The sequence below is a fragment of the Asterias rubens genome, chromosome 1 (genome assembly GCF_902459465.1).
Source record: "Asterias rubens chromosome 1, eAstRub1.3, whole genome shotgun sequence".
Classification (NCBI taxonomy): domain Eukaryota; kingdom Metazoa; phylum Echinodermata; class Asteroidea; order Forcipulatida; family Asteriidae; genus Asterias; species Asterias rubens.
In genome coordinates this window covers 6,045,956-6,068,191 of record NC_047062.1, presented here as the reverse complement: position 1 = coordinate 6,068,191, position 22,236 = coordinate 6,045,956, and the positions used below count along the sequence as shown (strand labels likewise).

The 22,236-nt window shown below is 36.6% G+C and overlaps 1 protein-coding gene across 2 annotated transcripts in view; it reads right to left on the bottom strand.

Annotated features, from left to right (window-relative positions):
* LOC117300060 (ral GTPase-activating protein subunit alpha-2-like) overlaps window positions 1–22,236 on the bottom strand; it is a 102,701-nt gene that overhangs the window by 24,329 nt on the left and 56,136 nt on the right. For both annotated transcript variants that reach the window (XM_033783737.1, XM_033783745.1), the window contains exons 33-39: window positions 20,775–20,956; window positions 19,156–19,263; window positions 18,459–18,530; window positions 17,642–17,765; window positions 16,877–17,026; window positions 15,803–15,961; window positions 14,397–14,524 (exon numbers count right to left, since the gene is read on the bottom strand). In XM_033783737.1, the coding sequence (XP_033639628.1) occupies window positions 14,397–14,524; window positions 15,803–15,961; window positions 16,877–17,026; window positions 17,642–17,765; window positions 18,459–18,530; window positions 19,156–19,263; window positions 20,775–20,956 (923 nt within the window). The remainder of the gene's footprint in view (window positions 1–14,396; window positions 14,525–15,802; window positions 15,962–16,876; window positions 17,027–17,641; window positions 17,766–18,458; window positions 18,531–19,155; window positions 19,264–20,774; window positions 20,957–22,236) is intronic.

Sequence of the window (22,236 nt, the reverse complement as noted above, 5' to 3'; positions counted from 1 at the left end):
CCATTCAGTATTGATTTTTAAGGTATGCGCTACAGAAACAAGGGGACAAAATCTGGCTGTGTTTATAGCTTCTCAACAGTACACAAACTTCTCATCATCAGTTCAGGGGATTAAACCCTCCAAAAACTCTGTCATGACTTATTAAATTATTAAATAACAAAGCTTCTAATTCTGTTTTGGACTTTCTAATCAAATAAGATAAACACCAGAAAGTAATTATTTCTCACACAAAACAAAATACAATATATTTCAATTAAAAAATTCTGATTGCTTTGGATTGTAGTGTAATATGTTTGTGACCACACTTTTTGTTGAGGTTTCCAAAAAGTTGCAGTTTTGTATAGGCCATTCAGAAAGTTAAAACTTGTGAAAAGCATGATAGTCAGGGATTGTTCTTTTGTGTCTTTTGTTTGGTTTTTCCTCTATGACAGCCTTGCCAGTTAGTTAATAGATTCTTTACATAGGGTAGGGTTAGAGGCGTCTGTCTCCTGAAAAAAATAGAAAACATTACCAATGCCAACGGTAATGGGCAAATTTCATAGAGCTGCTTTTAAAAGCACATTTTTGCTTAAAGACAGTGGACACTATTGGTAATTACTCAAAATAAATTTTAGCATCAAAAATTACCTGGTAAAACGAGGAATGGGGAGCTGTTGATAGCATAAAACATTTTGAGATTTAAGATAGGGGTGCAATCTTAAATCATTATTGTTGTTATTATTATTGCTATTTTCATTGCTGCTTTCAGTGATTTATATTCGATTTTTGAATCCTTTGGGAGAAATTCAAACAAGAATTTGTATTTATTAGTCCTGCGGCCGATTTCACGAAACGCTAAAATTAATCCTAACTCGAGTTAGGAATGGGTAACCCGTCTTAACTTAGGATGGGTTCAATTCGTCCTACATATTTGGGTACGGAACTGAACCCGGCCTAAGTCCTAAGATTAATCCTAAGTTAGGAAGAGTTTGGTGAAATCGACGGCTGGGGATGATTATGTAAAAACAAAATAAGTGTTCAAATTTGTTATGAATTGCACAAAACAAGAAATTGTGCTTCAGTAACCAGAGGACAATCTAAACAGTGTTTCATTTTAGTGATTTTGATTCTTCTGTATGGCATCACATATTAACAAAAACTGACATTCTCTTGGACTTTCCCATCTCTAATAAATCAAAATATTATTAATCTACACTAATTTGAGTGTAGTCAAAGTTTACTTGACCGTATCGTATCTGGCGTCGAGGAAATTTGTGAGGGGGGGGGGTATAATAGAGCAGCCACCACTCTACCAAAAGGTCACTTTGCTGTGAACATGGAAATCAGTTCTTGTGAATGAGTCTTTTGTCTGTCAAGACCCAGCGGCTACAATTTCCCATTAACCAGATTATTCTCATATAACGAACTAATTTCAAACAGAAATTTGAAGCGGAAATCAAATCAAGTAGTAACGGAATCATAATTTACCGAGTCAGTTTCACACTGGAAGATCACCACATCCAAAATATCCAATAGAACAAAAGAAGAGAAAAACAAAATTAATGAGTCAAATATTTATGTATATAATATAATTATTTCTTGGTTTAATTTGATGTCAAATTAGTGCCACTTGTCCCAGGCTCAGAGCACCACAACAATGCAGATTATTAAAACACGAGCATGTACAAAATATTGCAGTAAACAAATTAAACAGACATTAAAAGACTCTAATAGAAGGAAGCCTGTTCAAAGGACAAAGGAAAGACAAATCATAACCAGAGAAAAAACCCACAATTAATATCACAAATGAATGAGCTAATTTGTTTGTTTAAAAAACGGTTACAGATGAGTTCATCTGGGCATGCACTAAACTGCCAAAGCAAGCATTGACGTCAACTGTAAGTTTTCTTGTGTTTGACTAGACAGCAGTGTAGCAGGCGCTTGGTGTAGTGTGTGGTTGGAGGAATTGACACAAAGAAAGTCCGAGTAATGCTCAGGACTGTTGGAGCACCCCCTCAGGCCAAATACTACATCATAATAGCTGCCCGCTCCAAACACCATTGTTCCCGTCGTGTTAATCTCACACACGGCTCAGATACCAATTCAGTTCTCTGGTATTTTTATTCATTTTTTGTGTTAAGGTTCTGCATAATCAGGTCGAATGTTTTTATATTAAAATTTTGTTAAATAAATTTGTGTTCCTTTTTGACAAGCTTTACGATGAGGAAAATTCATTTTTAACCACATTTGAGAATCTATTTAAACAGAAATAGCATATGTTCTTTGTGTGAAATTAAAAAAGAACACACAAAACGAGCAAATAGAAGGCTTCTTGAGAAGGATTTTAGGTAAAGGGGGAGGGCAATAAATAGTGACTGTACGGGTATAACTTTTTACTTCTGAGATGCAATAAATACAAAAATAAATAAAAAAATAAAATAAAAATAAAAAATTAAACAAATTGAAAAAGTAAAAAAAAAAAAAAAAAAAAAAATTAATAAATAAATAAACAAATAAATGAATAACTTAATAAATACATAAATGAATAAATATATAAATAAAACAAAATTTCAATATTCTGGATCTATTTATGTTTTAACAGTGATCTTCAAATAATTTGAGTAATACCATATTTTGAATCCCTCAGTTTGAATGCACCACGCTCACCCACCGACACCCCTAGAAAACAAATTGACATCCATTTCTAAAGACTTGAATGATATCTCAGTGATCCAACCAATACACATCAACTTGTTGTGTGAATTTAACCCTGTGTAGTATGAGCAAAACAAAGAGTGCAACCCCAACAAAGTTGATATGTACCTCCCAAGTGTATTCACTTGAAGGTATTATCTTACACTGTGCAATCAATAAATTCAACGCTGTGATATTACATCCTAAAGATCCTGCCAAATGCGAGGAGCACCACTCCAAATGTTGACTGTTTGTCCAAAAAAAAAAAAAAAAAAAAATGAGTCAACATCATCCTAACCGGTACCTCAGACTCTCCAATAAATGACAAATAAAATGTTCACACAATTAGATAGCATTATCTTCGCCTGCTGGTGGTTTGCGACTAGTTAAACTTCACTTGAAGAAAGAAGGGGGTGGGGTTGGAGAGGCCAGAAATCAAGCTTAATGACAGTAGTACCAGGACTATTAAGGTTTGACGCTGAAGAGATAACATTCACTGCCCGGCCGGGCGGTGTTATAAACTCACTTCCCCCTATCAGCAAGGCTCCCTATCAGTGAACCAAATCCTAGAGCGTGGGGACCGGTGGGAAATGAGAACCGGTTAATTATTGATTGATTTTAATTGTGCGCACTTCAATCATATCTGTACTTTTTTTTTTCTCCCTTCTCCTTCTTCTTCGAACGGTGATACGATGTAATAGTCTCTGGGCAAACACGACCGCTAAAGATTATCAAACACTGATTGTGAGGCTCTGCACTTTTATAGACATAGAAAATTATGAGCAGTGAAATGAAAGAGTAAAAAAAGTAATCACGCTATAAATGAGAGTTGGATTTAATTATTTTGTCCAGGGCCAGAGTTGGTCCACATCGTTGAGTATTTTAAAAGCGTTTAAAGACAGTAAGTGACAAAATGTACACTTGCTGTTTACAACTAGACCATGCAGAAACCTCACCACTTGGAATGCACTTCTAAAGAGACCTACAGAGGAATCAAACAAATATATATACAATATTTATTTATTTTTTATTTTTGTTCCACAAGACAAAGTACAAAGTACACAAGGCTTACAAGGATCAGTGGAATGGTAGAACCAAAATTAATAGTCATTGTCCCAATGCAAATTTAACATCTATTGTATATTTTGTCACTTACTACCTCTTGCCAGAACTAACACCACTAACATGCATCTCAGAGCAGCCTCAACTACTAGCTTTCAAATACCTAAATGCAAAACTGAGCGCTATAGTAAATCCACGCTACCCTCATTAGCTAGAATATTGAAATAATTTTGGGGGCTGCTTGGCAAATTTTTAACTTTTTGAAAGAAAAAAACACCCTTGTCACACGAAGTTGTGTGCTTTTAGATGCTTGATTTCGAGACCTCAAATTCTAAACTTGAGGTCTCGAAATCAAATTCGTGGATAATTACTTCTTTCTCGAAAACTACATTATTTCAGAGGGAGCCATTTCTCACAATGTTTTATACTATCAACCTCTCCCCATTACTGTTACCATGTGAGGTTTTATGCTGATAATTATATTGAGTAACTATCAATAGTGTTCACTGCCTTTAATTTTATCGACTCAAGGAGATTTTGAAAAAATCCTAAAATTCAGACACCAAAAAAAAAAAAACACCATGAGAAATAATCACAAGCCTAAAATAAAGAAACTACTTGATCATTTTAAAAACACTTTAAATTTCCTGAACAAAGCCTATTTACACTGGCATGAATCTCATTGCCCGAACTTAACCCAGTACTCATGATGTCATGAAACACTACGATAGCACGGGGCAACCGATGAAATCATAAAAGAAGTCGTCAAGGCCTGGCCAAGGGAAAAAATGTCTCCGCAATTTGAGATTGTTTCTCAAAATAAATCCTAGGTAACTATACAAGAGACCAAAAAAGCCCAGTTTAAAATTACAAAACACAAACAAACTCAACTCATTAAATTTTACAAAAATAGCAAATTTACGAAACGCAAACCATCACTCATTTTTATACTTGTGATGCAAGAAAAGATGCTTCACGTTAATTTGGACATAGCATGAACCTGTGTTACGTTGAAAGAAAGTTCAACCAAAAACATGAGCTAAAACCCAAAACGTTTTGTCAGGCATCGTGGGGGCGGGATGCAGTGATACTTAAGAGCTATAACCATCTACAAGAAACCACTTCAATGGACCCATAACTAAACACTCGGACATGGCAATTATTATTGACTTTTTTACTCGGCTGGTTCTGTTTTGTTAGTCAAATTGTCTGGGTGATTACTTTAAAACAAACAGTTTAACGCTACCATGGGACACTTTGAAAAAATGTCAATTCAGGACATGATCTTTACTTTTGACCTTTTTATCATCGAGTAAAAGGAGGTCAAATATTACGGCCGTTTATGGTCGCTGTGGACTCTAAAGGGCAAATGTTGTGATGGGGTGTTGATCACCATTAATGGACAAGGTGGGAAAGTTGGCGGGAAAAAAAGTAACATTAGGGAAAATAACGAGGTGGATGGTTGAAAAAACATTCTACTTCTTTTCACGGAACTTGGGAAAGCACTGAGTATACAGTACATAATACACATCCATGTTAGGGTCAAAACGAATTGTATTATTATATTGTTACATTACTTCAGAGGGAGACGTTTCTTACAATGTTGTACACTATCAACAGCTATCCATTGCTTGTTACAAAGTAAGTTTTTATACAGACAACTATTTTAGTAATTATCAATAGTGTCCAGTGCCTTTCAAGCCACGATAACAACACCACAAAACAGTTACAATTTTTTTTTAATAAACTGGCCTGAAAAGAAAAGCTTTCTAGGAGAAAAAAAACTGCTTATTTGTGATCAATCTGCCCAGTAGTGACATGAATTTGAGGTAGATCAACATGTATTCACCCTAGAGCACAACATTCAATCATGATGCCAAAACAAACGACCCAAAACAAAATCTTGTCTAAAAAATATGGATTTGGTTGAAAATCCCAGAATAAGTCACAATCTATGAATTGAAAATACAACAATGAATATTTCATGACGGTTCTTTTCCCCCCGCCACTTCTGCATGGTGCGTTTTTGTTTGAGTGACTCTTCTGTAGACATAAGAGCTCCTTGGCTAAAGCGTAGCACAGTGTACTCTTCAACTCAAACTAAGTCCCTACAGCTGATATCAATCACGCGCTTGCGCTTTTAAATGCATCCTGTGCAATCCAACGACTCTAATAGCTAACCCTCTAAAGCTTTGTGAATATTTTTTATTTCATTTTTTTTCTTAAAAAAAATGTAATAAAATGCAGAGTCAGCGGGAACAACCATCTGCTATTTATTCTGCCTCATTTATTATGATTACTAAAGCTGAATTTTCTTAATCCTGTTTACACAAGGGATTTCACCTAAGAAGCATACTCAGTTTTTTGTCTCTCCTGTTTCTTTTCAAGTTTGTCATGTGGGAGACAACCTCCCAACTTGGATTAAGACAAAGACAAAAACAATTTTGTCACTAAATAACGGATGGCTTGAACAAAGATTATCCTACTCATATTAGAATAGGAGGATTTGTCGGGAATATTGATTGTTATTTCTTCTTTTAATCCTCTAAGGGCAACAACCACAAAAGGTAAGATGGGTTTTAGGAACTTCTTTTTTTGATAAATCCCAGGGTTAATTAATCTGGATTATGGAAGAGCAGGTGGTTCTGGATTACCAGAACGGTCCGCACTTAGAGCCTAAACAGACAACCAGAGAGCATAATCACTGCGTCTCATCCAGCTGCCTTGACCACAAAGCTGGATGAAACCACTATTGACTCTGGCTTTTTGTTGGTGAATCATTACGAGAGACCTGATGGAAAGTTTGTTGTGCGAGGTAAAGGCTTTGGTGTTTACATTAAAATCAGTTGACTGGGGTTTTGAGGGAGTCTTTTTGAAGTGAAATTATGAAGCCCAAGGTGGACACTTGGTGGCAGCAGACTCACTGGGTGAAGATAAGTGTAACTTATGATATTACAAAACACACCTTGAGATCAAGCTCCTGAGCTCAGTCAAGCAGATGGAATAAAGCCATCAATGGACAAACCAGGTTTGCCAAAAGACATTTTTAAAGACATTTATCATAGACCAATGAACATTTGCAGTAACAAAACATTTCACTTCTGCTTAAAGATCAATTTGTTAATTAAATTGAAATTCCGAAAAATGCTTAAAAGTAGGTTTCCTTCTGATGCACCACCATGTACATATCTTCCTAGACTTGTGGAAAGTCGTTAAATGTCTGTCGAGGTGATAGCGTTCCGACTCCACCCGCAATTCTTGCGGTATTCTCGCGAGACTGCTGGCCCCCGCGAGACCACTGCTCTCACGACTACAGTCCCAGTTAATGGACATAGAAGTCGGGCAACTAGCAGTTCGTGCAAGAGCAGTGATCTCGCCATAGCAGCGCCACAACTCGTTAATCTCACCGCGAGAGACCATTCACGACTTGTCCACAAGCCTAATATCTTCCCTGATCCCTTTTTCTTTGTCTTATCCCCTCCTCTATTTTAAGTCTGTGTTTAAGCTAACGGGGGACAATTTTCACTAAGCTCTAAGATTAATCTTCATTGCTAAGCAGAATGTGATGTCAAAATGCAAACCACTATGGTAAAACTGACAACTCATCTTATGATAAGTGCCTTGTGAAATTGAGCCCTGTTTTGTCAAGTCAAAATATATTTTGTGAAAAAATCGTCTTCTAAGAAATTATCTTCAAAGAAGAGATCATCTTCAAAGAAGGATACAAGGTGAATTAAATTTAAAAAATCTAAATTTTAACCGTTTCATCATTTCCAGTTTGTGAATTGTCATATTAGAATTTTAGGCACACACAAGAACAAAATCAAGTGGCATGAAATCTGAGCCTATTTATTCCACTTTGTTAAAAAAATTTAAAAAACAAGAAACGGAGCAGGGAGGAGGTAGCAGACACAGCAGCTCCACCAGAAGCAGACTGCGGCTACTTGACTCATCCCCATTGTCAAGAAGACAGACGAGCTGTCAAGCAAGCAAGCAGAGAGGACCAAGCATACTCATGTGACCCCAACCAATGATGGCCAGGCAGCGACCAGCCAGGGTGAAGAAAAAAAAACCAAGAAAACACTCCCTGCCAAATGAAGGAGGGGAAAAACGCAGTACTATCTGAGTCATGAAGACTCATTTCGCTACAGCTACACTCCTGACTACGTGGGCTTTGTGGTTTTTGTTGTGATGCTATTGTCTGATTCACAGGGTACCGCGGCGACCAACTGATTATCACAGCCAGTCGGACCCTGTGGGTGGAAACTTATCCCCATGGCATTGGGCGTCCGGTCGCGACACAACGCCTGTACCTCATTTGCGATTACGTGTCTCCAGCCTCCACACTCCACATGAATAACAATAACAATAGCTACGGACCATAACAGACTCCCTCCCTGCACACATACGCCAGCTACCATCTACACAACAAGCCAATGAATAAAAAACTCCAGGATAAACTTTTAAAAATCTCCATGAAGCTTTTATGATGATGTTTGTTTTTCGTTTTTCTCCCCCCCCCCCCCCCAATGACGATGAATTTTTAATGAAATTATGAATAAGTGCAAAGACTTTAAAATGGAACGTTTTTTCCCCGTCCCGAACTTAAGGAAATGGAAAATGAAAACTTAATTACTTGGGTAAATAATAAGTAAGCGCTCAGAGGTGTAAGGAGGATATGAAATTGAAAGGAGTAATTAAGCGTGAACTTTCGGTCTAAACAGTCTTTTTATAGACGCAGTTATAGACGCAGTTTGTCTTGTTTTCTTAGACAAAACAGGTACTCAACACATCCTTAAAGGCAACACATTCAACAATTATTAGTGATGGACAAGTCAGAGTGATTACAACTTCATGTCTAACCAATGAGGAACGCCTTCAGACAAGAAAAAAAGAGAAGAGGATGATTACGAAATAATAAAAATTAAAATAAAACGAAGAAGAGAATAAAATTTAAAAAAAATTAAAAAAGGATAAAAATAATTAGATTCATTTGTGATTAAATGCGAGTGCTCTTAGATGGTAGGCGCTTCTGCAGGCGTCATTACAAAAACAAAAGTACATTCACCGCACTCTGTTGGGTTCACAGAAACACACTCTTGGGCAAATAAGAGATTTAAATTTGCATTGGGATAAAGAATATTAATTTTGGTTTTTGCTCTAGAATTGCAAGGGTCGTGGGTTTGAATCCCACCCAAGTAACATGCCTGTGATATTTTGTTCACTGGACTTGGGAAAAGTACCGAGTATACAGTGCTTACACACATCGGTGTTTGGGTCAAAAACAAAATTAATACACTCTAGGGAGTTTGGAAAGATAAAAAAATTACTTACGAAAATGCCAGAAACTGCAGGGCCCACCATTGTGATTGGGAAGCGTGAATTCATTGCAATCCTTTAGTTTTAAAAGGAAACTGGTAGGTATACTATTATTGTTTGAAATAGTTCATTCACAATTGCTTTTTCCTTCAGGTGGGACACTATAGTGCATGCAATAGAACTAATTTGTTTTTGGAAGAGTACATTCATTTCAATCTTCTAGTTTTCAAGACAGGTCAAATAAAGGAATGGTACATGATTAAACTTTGCAAGTAAACATTATTTGTTCCAAGGTGCCAGTTCTTTAGGGGAAAAGTTCTTTCTTTTTCCTTTTTGAAGTGTTCATTCATTACTATCATCTCTTATCGAGTAATACACCATTATTGGTTTTTGGGGAAGTACATTCGTTCCAATCTCCTAGCATTGATACATGGCTGGTTTCTCGTTCCTTGTAATTGTCAGGTTTTCAACATCAATAAAGGGACATAGTACATCATTCATTCCGGAAAGTGCACATTCATTCCGCCCATCACATTTTCGAGTAACATTCATCACATTAGTGGTGTTTGGAAGAAAAATAATATAACGGAATGTTTAATCGTTGCTCTTTGCAATAGTACATTCGACCCAATCTTTTATTTATTAAAGGGATGGGACATCATCAATGTTTTAATGAGCACATTCATTTAAAATCATTTAAATCCTCTAGTACATTAATCATAATCAACTCCTTCTCCAGGAACATACAGAAAAAAAAAACTGGTACTCGTACATCATTGAGTTTTGGAAGAGTGTAATCATTTTAACAAGGACACTAGTTTTCTCACAAGCAAAGGGACAAATTTTCTTTGGTCTTTGGAAGATTTAACATAAACTGTTTGTCACGTGTTAATTTAGGGTGTAAAACAGTACATTTTTTTATGAAGTACAAAGCATGAAGTGTCCACTATTAAAAAATCTAATTAAAAAATACTCTGCACTTTGGTAGGATAACGGTGTTTCGAAAACCAAATTAAAAAGCTGTTTTCTTTAATCCCTAGTTAATACTGGTAACTACGAGTGTGTCAATTCTTGGCCTCAGTGTTCATTTGCAGCATTTCTTGGATCTTAATACTGGTAACTACGAGTGTGTCAATTCTTGGCCTCAGTGTTCATTTGCAGCATTTCTTGGATCAATTCTGTTTACAAAAAATGCACATGCAGTAAATGAAATTTCCCTTACATTTTGCCAAACACAAACGAGTTTAGAAGGAAAAAAACAGAACGAAGAAAACATGGACCAGACAGAACCTGATAGTGACTCTAATCTGATGTAATAATTTCTTTAGCCTTGCAAGACAGCGGTGGGGGAAAAAAAGCAAAAAGACAATTTGTTGTTGGTTATTATATGATCGAGATGAAGGCCTTGTAAAGGCAATGAGCCCAGCTGTGTGCAAGCATTCTAGTGATTTCTCATCCGCTGTTTGCTTCAAACAGTGTTGAACGCATTGTGTAATCACAGCGTTTGCTTTTTTACGTCATGCAATTAGGTTTTCACAAATCTGGGGTTTTTATGTTTTGAAGAAAAAAACACGTTTTGAAAATAAATATATACAAAAAAAACCTTCTAGCTCAACCTAAGTTGTACATTAAAACGGAAACCAATAATAATTGTGGGGGAACATATGGAAGAGTTGCTGTACACATCTGAGAACTTGCGTAACATTTAAACACCAGATTTGTGACAAAGGTTTTAGGCACAAGTTTCTCAACAAAAACTAACCTTGAAATTTTAAGAAACCTAAAATCTCTAGCATTTCCATTTATGTGTTTTTTGTTGTTAAGATATATACTTGTAGTTGTCTTCCCTTTGGTGACTGCTTCACTGCTATCAAATAAATTTGAAGAGTCAATGTTTTTTTCCAGAAAATCCAAAAATCTGGGAAAATTTCTGATAAGTCACATGCTTGTATATGAATCAAGGATAAGATTTGATGACTGAAAATTTCTGAAAATAGCCAAGGGTCTAGGTTCCCCCTTATGCTAGACCCAGAACCTCTTGGGTGTTAAAAATCAAGAGGTTTACGGACAGAGGTTTACTGTGCATCAATAGAATGCCACAAACAATATTTATTTTATTTTAAATTAGACGAGTTTGAACACAATTTGGACTACTATTCTTGCCATTTGGCAACTGCTTCACTTCTATCAAATAAGTTTTAAGAATCAATGTGTTTTTTTTTCTTCAGAAAATCCAAAAATCAGGACAAATTTTTCTTAGAAATCACATGCTTGATTAATTGTATTGAGTGGTGGCTCTAAAAAGAGCCGGTTTGGTCTTGACGTTTCGAACGGAATACTTTGCTCGTCTTCCCAGGAGAAGAAAAAAAGAAAACAAGAGTAAGTATAAATACAAATATGAATAGTAAACCTGGGGGGTACAACCATGAGATATGAACAGATGACACTGCAGGCATGTAACCAGCTAGTCATTGTAATACGCATCAACGTGTTTGGTAATTATTTCATCTGGAGGGATTATTTTCCCGCCACTTTTTGGTGGTCAGTGAACTTTACCAGTGGACAGTGAACTGACTGGTAGGAGTATAACAGGCCAGCCGGTGAGGAGGGGGGGGGGGATTCCCCTTATCATCGTAAATAAATAATGATAACTGAATTAAGCAAAATATGCAAAGACCTCACATGCAATTTGAGAGCATTTCCTCTTCAACTACTTGTCAGAGCGACTTGTACTACCGCTAATATAGTTCAGTTGATCATTTTTTTTATACAATTTTTCTTTTTCCGATTGTCATGCCAGAAAAAAAAAAAAGGATTTTAAACCTTTGTGACAAGCCTCATTAAATCTACATAAGACTTTAGTGTTCGATGACAACATCAGATCCCACACTGTATTGAATTAATAATAGGCCCCTGAAGACAATGGTGAAGGAGGGGGGGGGGGGTATACATCTTAAAGGTACTGGACACTATTGGTAATTACTTAAAATATTTGTTAGCATCAAAACTTACTTGGTACTGAGCAATGGAGAGCTGTTGATAGTATAAAACATTTTGAGAAATGGCTCCCTTTGAAGTAACATGGTTTTTGAGAAATTAATTTCTCACTCAAATAATAAAACACTTAAGACCTGAAGCCTTTTTTAGGCATCTGAAAGCACATCAATTTCTGCAACAAGGGTGTTTTTTCTTTCACAATTCTCGTGCAACTTCGATGACCGATTAAGCCTAAATTGTCACCGATTTCTTATTTTACGCATGTGTTGGGGTATACACCAAGTGAGAAAACTAGTCTTTGAAAATTACCGAAGGTGTCCAGTGCCTTTAAATCTGGCTACTGTCTGCCGCTAGAATCGAACAGACAGAAAGTTTTGCCTATACTCTCAATCATCCATGAATATTAAATATTTGATAAATATTTTAGTTATTGATGAGTTGCGCTGTGTCTGATTTGAGAGCATTTTTAACAGCACGAATCGGACAAAGGAAAAAAACTATGCTACTTATATTCTACTCGAGCAATGGATCTTTTTAAATCAAATTTATAGAAGTACTTTAAATCTACGTATTGTTTAGATAGTATTTAAACTTATAATTTCATCATAATGAAGGACCTTGTTTATGATGTAATTGTTTTTTTTTTAATGTTTCATTCATCACTTGGTTGCAAACTGTAATTTTTTTTTTCTCACAATTATTACCATTCATGCATTTGTATCTTGATTTTAAATATAGAGAACACGGCCTGAACACGAGTTTGAATTGTCATTTTATGCATATGTTGGGATATACACCAAGTGAAACTTACCAAAGGTGTCCGGTGTTCAGAAAACACGTATATTTGGGGCAAGACAGTTAATATAGCTATCATCCCTGATAATATTATCACACATTAAATGAATAACACGTACATTGGGAACTGAACCACAGTGTCGTATTTTCAATAAAATAAAAATTGTCAAAAATGTTAACCATCATATATAATAAGCCCATTGTCGTATTTTTAATTTTAAAAAAATTCTCAAAAATGTTAACCATCATAAATAATTAGCCCATTGGTTTCCCCGCATCAAGATTCGTGGAAAACAACCCAATTAGGTATTAATAACTATAATGAGTTATCACATGTAACTTGATATCATTTTAATGACATTAAAATGTCATTAATAGCGGTGACATTTACAGTATTCAGAGAAAACTTGGCTGAGTTTGTTGACTTCCTTGCAAAAGGCAAAACCAAATTTGATGACATTTATACATTTATATAAGAGCATCTATTTTACATCTTTTTTATATATGAACATCTGTATCAAATGTCAGATTAAAAATTGAGTCAAGAACCATTTCAATTTGGGATTAAAATGTTCATTGAAACACAAACACTTCTCAATCAAATAACAGAATCATATAATACAATACTAAACCGGCTTTTATATAGCACCATTAACCCCCAAAAGGTCCTGAGGCGCTTTACGAAGGTTACAAATTTAAGCAAGTTATGAAAAAATACCGAACAATAAAGATAATAATAGCATTAATACGCAGTTCTTAAATAGCGCTTTATCAAACCTGAGGGCGTCTCAAAGCGCTTATTATTTTGTCCTACTAGGTATGCTGAGCTAGTTTGACATTTGAGAACTGTTTCTTTTCTATGTTATGGTTTCGAAGATGCTGTGGCACAGTCCACAGCCAACCATACCATAAAACCTTTTTCTCTAAACAATATGTGTCCTGGGTTCTTTTACATGCATTACACAACACACAGGACCTATGGCTTTACAATAAACAATTACTTCACCGCAGCAAAACCAAAGTCAAGAAACACAGCTCACCACCGACAAAATAAATCAAACAATTTTCTGGTCCGAGTCACCACACAACTGTTGGGTACCAAACTGATCATTGGATGATAAAAACTGTTAATGGTCTCACATTTCGACCCTAACAGAGTCTTTCTTAATGACAACACAACATAAAACACATACCGGCCTGGAACCAACCCAGGGAACCCATAGCTATTTCTGAGTTGCCCTATGTTTTTTTACTGTGGTGCCCTGTGCAAAGTTCCAATACAAACTTTGATTTACCTCAAAGAAGTGCCCCTTGCCTAAGAAGGAAAATTGCTGTGCCCCTTCAAAAGTGCAAATCAAGGTCTGCACATATTTACAAGTAGAAACAAGTGAGAAGAGAGACCCAGAATGCCGCCAGAAAAAGCCTCGATTGCTGAAAGTATTGGTCTCGTCAATAAACAATTTTACAATAATCCTTACCTTATTATGGTGAATTCTCAACACAAGAAACTCCGAGCACTAACAAAAAATGGAATTATGAAAAAAGGATACTATCTTTGGTAGAGGTGTAGTTGAGATCTCTTCACTCGACTGGCATTGATTGCTGTAGCCCTGACGAGACCCGGTAAGACCTTGTGATCAACGATTGCCCCGTCAAACAATGGACCAAAAAACGGAACCTGCCAATAAGGGAAATAATAGTGGGGGACATAGGTGTTAGGACAAATACCATAAACATTGGTTCACTGTGTTTATTGTTCACCGTCAAGTAGTGGCACACAAAAAATATCCGGAGCCTCCAAATCTTAGAAATGATAGTGTTGAAAACAACTTATGATGATTGGGAATAATAATGAGTGGACCCAGTCTTCACTGCAGGGTAATGACAATGGTTGGCGGCTGGCCTTTGTTAGTAGACTGAGTCGAAAACTGTGTCCACAAACTGATACTCCCATTAATTAAAAAACCTTGAGGGTTAACAGTTATAAACATTTTTGGAATGTGTGATTAAGAACGTGTCCTTTTTGTTATTGAGAAAGGGAACCTAACTATTTTTCCCTGTCAGTCTCAGTTTGGTGAGCCGAAACGTGTGTTCTTCACTTCTGTGCACTCTTCCAACAGGAATCTGTGACAGCGCCCTCTTGCGGCTAAAAAATATATAAAGCTTGTTGTTTTTGTGTAAACTCTCTTTAAGACGAAGTAAAATGTTTATTAATATTTCTGTATAAGTTTTTTGAATTTGATCTGAAATTTTAGTTTATATTTTTTAATTGTTTACATATCGACAGCTAATAGTGTGAATATCAGTAAGCCATTTGAGCTACTCTGCGTGATCTGCTAGTTTGTACATGGAGAGCACAGTCTCTCATAGTGCAAATCATGTTGAAGGTTGTTACATCTGAAGCGATTATCAACAGCAGCTGCAGCATAATCCAGAGATGAGCGTGACTGTATACTAATGGACATTTAGAGGTAATGACAAAATGATCCTGCAGTATTCTGTTATAAGTTGCCATGTTCCACAAGACTGGGAAAGCACAGAATATACTGTGCTTATCACACATCAGTGTAGGAAATGTATGGTCATAGATTGGTTTTTGTCATCAAAATGCTGATTTATCGGCAAATTTAAGACGGATACAATAAAAACCCTATGTGAAAGTTTCAGCTAAATACAGTATCCACTTCCTGGGAACAAAGCAAAAAACTGACACACAAGAAAGACATCAAATCCATTCATGTTAGCAAGGTGAAAGCGGTTAATACCAACCGGCATTTCAAAGATAAAAAAGTTTGCAATTGCAAATCCCTTTTTGTAAGTTACCGAGCCTTACAAGAAAACCAGCAAATTTGTGCAACTGCTGAGGAATATTTCCCACACTCTTAAAAATCTACAAATAATTAATAGAACATGTTTGAAAAATGAAACAGCTGATAGATGTAGCAATGTAACTTACATCTGGTTTCCTTTGTATCTGTATTCTGAAGAGTTGATTCTCCAATGGATAGATGACGATGATGACATCACCAAACTCCGTAGCAACGATTCCCCTCCTATAGTCTCTTGTGTGTTCAGACCAGACGATGTGAACTTCATCATTGCCGAGATGACGCATCTACAAGATTATGAAATGTAAAACATGTGTAAGCCTCCTTGCTTTAGAAGTAGCTATTGACCCAATTCACCTGACGTCATCATCAGAATAATCTTGGATGCGCCATTTTGGTGGTCAATATCAATGTGTGTTATTCAGTGAAGTGCGCATTTTTAGGTGACGCGGCATTTACACGTAAGCCTATTGACCACCAACATGGTGAGCGTGGCATCAGCCACCGCGTGTAACGCGCGTGCAAGGGGTCAATACAAAACTTTGTAATTGCTCACTTGCAAAAAAGGAAAATGCATACCACACAAAGCTATGTACACTAAAAAAAAGGAGAAATAAGCTAATCAGGTGAAAGGTTACATGGGTTTACTATCTTGTTGTCACCTAGAACAGGCCTAGAATTACACGAAGGCCAGGGCCTCTGTTGTCCCAGGTCATGGCCTTGGTGCCCTTTTCTCATGGACTTTCAGATTGTTCAATGGAAGTGCCCTTTGCATAATAAAATTGGCCATGCCCTCTCAAAGAAGAATTTCACGGATTTCACGGCCTACAACAAAATTTGTGTGAGAGTTATGATTTTTGTTGACATTTTCATAAATACATACTTGTATGGATTTAATGAGCATGTCTGGTCAAGCATAATAGTGGATAATGTGGCCAACCATAGCCAACTCCAAACCAAGAATCAAAACATTACAAGACATGAAAATGTTCTTTTCCTACGGTGCTTTCCCTTCAACATGACCACTGGTTTGGGGTTCTTCTGCACACGCTCATCACCAAAAACACACTGCGTAGCACACAACATTGGCCAACCAAGATATTACAATTAACTTCAAGATGTTATTAGCGCAGTCATCATATTTTCACAAAAGTTAAGAAAGTTACAACTCCTCTGATGGTTCTATGCTTTAGTAATAATACCTTATGTAAATGATTATTCTCTGAAGGCATTCTGGTAGCCACATGGAATATGACCTCCACCGTTGATGTAGCGTAGTATGGTGCCGTCTCACCGGTGCTCTTATTGCGTTGAAGACCGCCAAGAAAGCCTTGGTGAGTTGAAAGGTCAACCTGGGATCAAATTTACACTTAGTTATCTGTTCATGTTTGTTGTGTTGTCATTTAGCCTTCGAGAAAGACTCTGCTAGGGTCGAACATCAGGCCATTAGCTATTTTGGGCATTTATACCATAAGTCCTTTTGATTGGTAAGTTGTTTGCAACGGTAAATTCTGTTTTCTCATAATTAACTGATGAAATTAAAAGTAATAAACCACAAGAGAACCAAGTCAATTTTAAACTAATTCTGATCTGAGCAACGACAAATCTGGAGAGCGTTGATTCAAATCCTGCTCTTTGAAATTTGTCGTTGTTCAACCCAAAATCATTTAAAACTTACTCATTCAGTTTTCTCTTGTGGATTCTTATTAAAAAAAAATTGACTAGAGCAGAATTTGAACCTGCAACCTCTAGATTAACGTTCCAGTGCATGAAATATTTCCCAGACTCAAATGTTGTTTTTTGCTATCAAAAAAATAATCCAAACTTTATCCAAACTTGATAACTTTGAAATGAGAATCCTTTCTCAACAAAGTTTATACTATAAACAGCTGCAGTGATTCTTACCAAGTGCATTTTTGTGTTCATATATTATTTGATTATTTACCAATCTATGAGTATTGTCTTACCTCCCAGGCCAAGCCAGCAATGAAGTTCTCAAATGCTTGGCTTCCTCTGTTATTGCCCAATACAGACATCTTGTCCTCTTGTCCCTCTGCAACGTAAAGAACTGCTATCTTATGCGTTTCTCGACTGGAAAAATAATGACAAATAACAATAATAATTGACAAAAACTGAAAGCTTTAAGGAAATTGTTTTATTAAAGGCACTGTACACGTTTGGTAATTGTTCAGTGTTCTCACTTGGTGTATCCCATCATAAGCATAAAATAACAAGCCTGTGAAAATTTAGGCTAAATTGGTCATGGAAGTTGCGAGAAAATTATGAAAGAAAAAACGACATTGTTGGACGAATTTGTGTGCTTTCAGACAGGAATAAAAGACTTTCATTTAGAAGTCTTTGAATATTTTAGTGAGAAATTACCTCTTTCTCAAAAACTACATTACTTCAGAGGGAGTCGTTTCCCAATTTTTTATACTATCAACAGCTCTCCAATGCTCATTACCAAGTCAGTTTTTAAGTTAATATTTGTTGTGAGTAATTACCAAACGTGTACCTTCCCTAAAATAAATTAACTTCATCCAACCACAACTACCACCAGCCTTTTAGTCACTGGCCACTTCATTGTATTTGAGAGGAATTTGTAAGTCACACAGATATTGTTTGTCGTTTCCAAAGGTATGTGTTGACATACTTCAAAGCACCGAGTTAAACATCGATATAAGGGCAAAACAAAAGTGTTTAAATCTTCACGGCACAAATATGTCATGGGAAATTAAATGCAAAAAAAAAGAAGAAATTAATGCAAGAATTAGAGTCTCATACCACTGTCTAGAGTCCAGATTCTTGAGTTCCCGAAGTAAACGATCATTCTTCTTCACAACGTCAATCTGAGATCTGTGGTGGAAAATACTTAACTAAAAAATAACTGGCGAAAAAGTCCAAAGAGGAGGAAATGTAAGAATATGAGGCTCTCTATCTAGCAGGAAAGATTTACAACATTGTGTTAATTGTTTTTATTTCAAACAGAGACACCAGGAATGAAACTGTTACATTAATTTTGTCATAGCCATTTTCCACAGATTCATAATTCGTGTGTTCATTATAAGATTTGGTTCGTAATTATTTTGTAGAAAGAAAAATGGTGAGCATGCATCCTCTCAACTAAGACATGGAGCCCATTGTTGATATCTTCGTTGTTGATATCTTCAGTCAGGGGGAACCAGTCAAAGATATACTGCCGTATAGCCAGGAATCACCCCCAATTTTCTGACTCAACTTTTGAAGTAGCATTAGAAGGGGATCACCTAAACGAGATGCAATCTTAAATTTTTTACTCAAGTAAACAAAAATAACAATTTTTCAATTTCTTGACATATTTGCGTTGTTGTTTCCAAACTAAATAATATTTATATTTGCTAAAGAGGGGATGGGAATTGTTCCTTTTCTACAAAATGTACGCACTCTGAAAGCAGTGCTGTGGAGACACAGTCCTCCTTCACGGACTAATAAAAAAGCTTACCTCTTGTCCCATGTCATCACCCCAAGCTGGCTAAGTAGCTGTCGACATATATGAAATGGTGACGTCGGCACAAGGTGTGGGGTTTGGACTCGAGGATGGGCTACCATGCTATACGAAATAAGGAGGGGGAAAAAATGAACAAAATGAGACTCTATGTGCAAATCACAGGTACGCAATTGTGGTTTGCTTAGAGGGGAGGAAAAATTCCCAGCGTATCATGCAATGGTCCTGTGTTTAAACATGTTCAATGGAACAGCTAAGAAACCAAATGATAACATAGAGTCTCACAGCTTAAGTACCATGCTAGAAAATGCTACGTCCCGTAATTGTCGAAAGAAGAACTTTTACAAGACTAAGTTTGAACCTTGACGGATAAGGTTTCTTTTAATAAGGAAAACAGTTTTTAAAACAAACTAAAAAATAGTTTCAAGGTTCTATATACATTTGGAAATGACTCAGAAAATTAATAGAAGTAATAAATTACTTAGTAAGCAGTACAGCAGCTTTGGATGGTATAATGCATTTTGAAAAACCTGTTCACCTTGAAGTAATGTCGTTATTGACACTATACACAAAAAAAATAGTAATATAATTTTTTATAAAAATTGAATCTAAGAAGCATTATTGACAGTCACATTTCTCAGAGTGTGTATTCTAATTGCAGATTATTCTTCATGTGTGGACATAACCGCTCCAGATTGTTGGCAACATCTCAAAAATGCTACCACCTTTTAAAAAGAATTTTTTTCACAGGATAGCTTTATGGTATATCTACAGCTATATTGTGGAAGTGTTGTGGCCGAGCGGTTAAACTCTGGTGTTTCTCATCAGCAGAGTGTGGGTTCGAATCCCCAGCCGTGACACTTGTTTCCTTATGCAAGACACTTAACCATTGCGTGGTTCTTCGGACGGGACGTTAAGAAGTTGGTCCTGTGTGTTGTGTATCGCACGTTAAAGAACCCAGTGCACTTATCGAAAAGAGAAGGGGTTCGCCCCGGTGTTCCTGGTTTGATTGGCAGCATGTTGTGCCACAGCACCTTGTAAACCATTACATGGCGCTATGTAAAAGGAGTAGATCTCATAATTCAAAAACCTAGTCCCACATACCTTGCAGGAAATACTGTATGTTACAGTGCTTTGAGACGCCCTTCGGGTGTATAAAGAGCTATACAAATATCAACTATTATTATTATTGTAATGGATTGAAACAAACAGTTGGATCCAATAAGCAAAGGTATACAATCCCTTTAAAAGCAGTAAACATGCACAGAGCAAATGCATGAATTGATTTGTAATGATACCTCTCGTCACTAACCCCTGGAAGGGATGTACTGAGAAACAAGGCTGATTGGCTCATGAAATTGGTTATGCATTAGATATTTGCATGTTGATAACGCCTGCGTTTTTTATGGCACAAAAACATATAAAAAAATATTTTAAAAACTTCTTTAAGACGAAAGACATGCGTGCGTAGGTGAAAAAACGGATTGAATATAGGCGCTCATTAAAATGTGCTAGATTCTACCACATGTTAATGAACAAGTTCCAAGGGGTTATGATCGAGCAAGGCATGCTGGGAAATTGGCACCGCGAGATGTGTAGCCCTAAAGGTCTAGTACCTGTACTCCTCCCCATGCTGTCTGACATACACCTCTTCATTACTGCTCTGCATCTTCAAGGAAGCGATTGCACTACTCTCTAGCTCTGGTGGGATCTCTACAGGGGCCGGTGAGACAAGATTTAGAGGTACACCCGGACTCAGCAAACACTCTGGACTGGTGAAACCTATAAATTGCTGAAGCTGTAGCAACAGATTTCAACCAGAGGAAAAAATTACAGAAATTGTGCACATTTTATTTTGCATATATGCAAGTTTGCCCTGAGCAGAGCTAAAAGCCACTCATGGTAAGGGGCTACGAGAAAAAGAATATTAAAGATGAAAATAACTCAAGGCTGAAGGTGGAAATTGATATTCCTCTTAATGATTGTCATCTCTGTCACGTTTTGTCTGTTTAAATAATGTTATTGTGCTTTTTATGTAATTTAATGTTTTTATCCATCCTGTTATTGGCGCTTGCGCTGTTGGATGTGACTGAAATAAAATAAAACTAAACAGTCTAGATTGTGGGATAGACTAAGTAATTCGAAAGAGATGTAGTATGTGGAATAAAGCTGTGAGAACGGCTCTTTCTACATCTCACCAAAGCCAGGATGTTTGGGTGAGAAGAATTGGCACACAAAAATAAGTAAACAATTAGTGAGTCCATATGACCAATTTATAACTAAATTAATGGTGAATGAAAAGGATATATAACAACTTTCACATTCTTCTGAGGGCAGACACAGACTTGAAATCAGATTAAAGTAGGAAGAACATCATTCCTGCAGTGGAGAATTGCTGTATGGATGCATCTCCACAAACTTCCAGTAAGTAGATATTGGATCTCCACAAACTCCAAGTAAGTAGATATTGCATCTCCACAAACTTCCAGTAAGTAGATATTGCACCTCCACAAACTCCCAGTAAGTAGATATTGCATCTCCACAAACTCCCAGTAAGTAGATACTGCATCACCACAAACTCCCAGTAAGTAGATATTGCATCTCCACAAACTCCCAGTAAGTAGATATTGCATCTCCACAAACTCCCAGTAAGTAGATATTGCATCTCCACAAACTCCCAGTAAGTAGATATTGCATCTCAACAAACTCCCAGTAAGTAGATATTGCATCTCCACAAACTCCAAGTAAGTAGATATTGCATCTCCACAAACTCCCAGTAAGTAGATATTGCATCTCCACAAACTCCCAGTAAGTAGATATTGCACCTCCACAAACTCCCAGTAAGTAGATATTGCATCTCCACAAACTCCCAGTAGGTAGATATTGATCTCCATAAACTCCCAGTAAGTAGATATTACACAAGGCAAAGCTACCCCCAAGTACAATCGCATCAAGGGTAATGAAACACAGAGTGGCATTTGACCTAAAATTTTCCCATTCAATTTGTTGACAATTTAGCACTGTTTTTCTTGAGAAAAGCAGACGCACGTTCCTAATTCAAAGCACATCTCAAAGCAT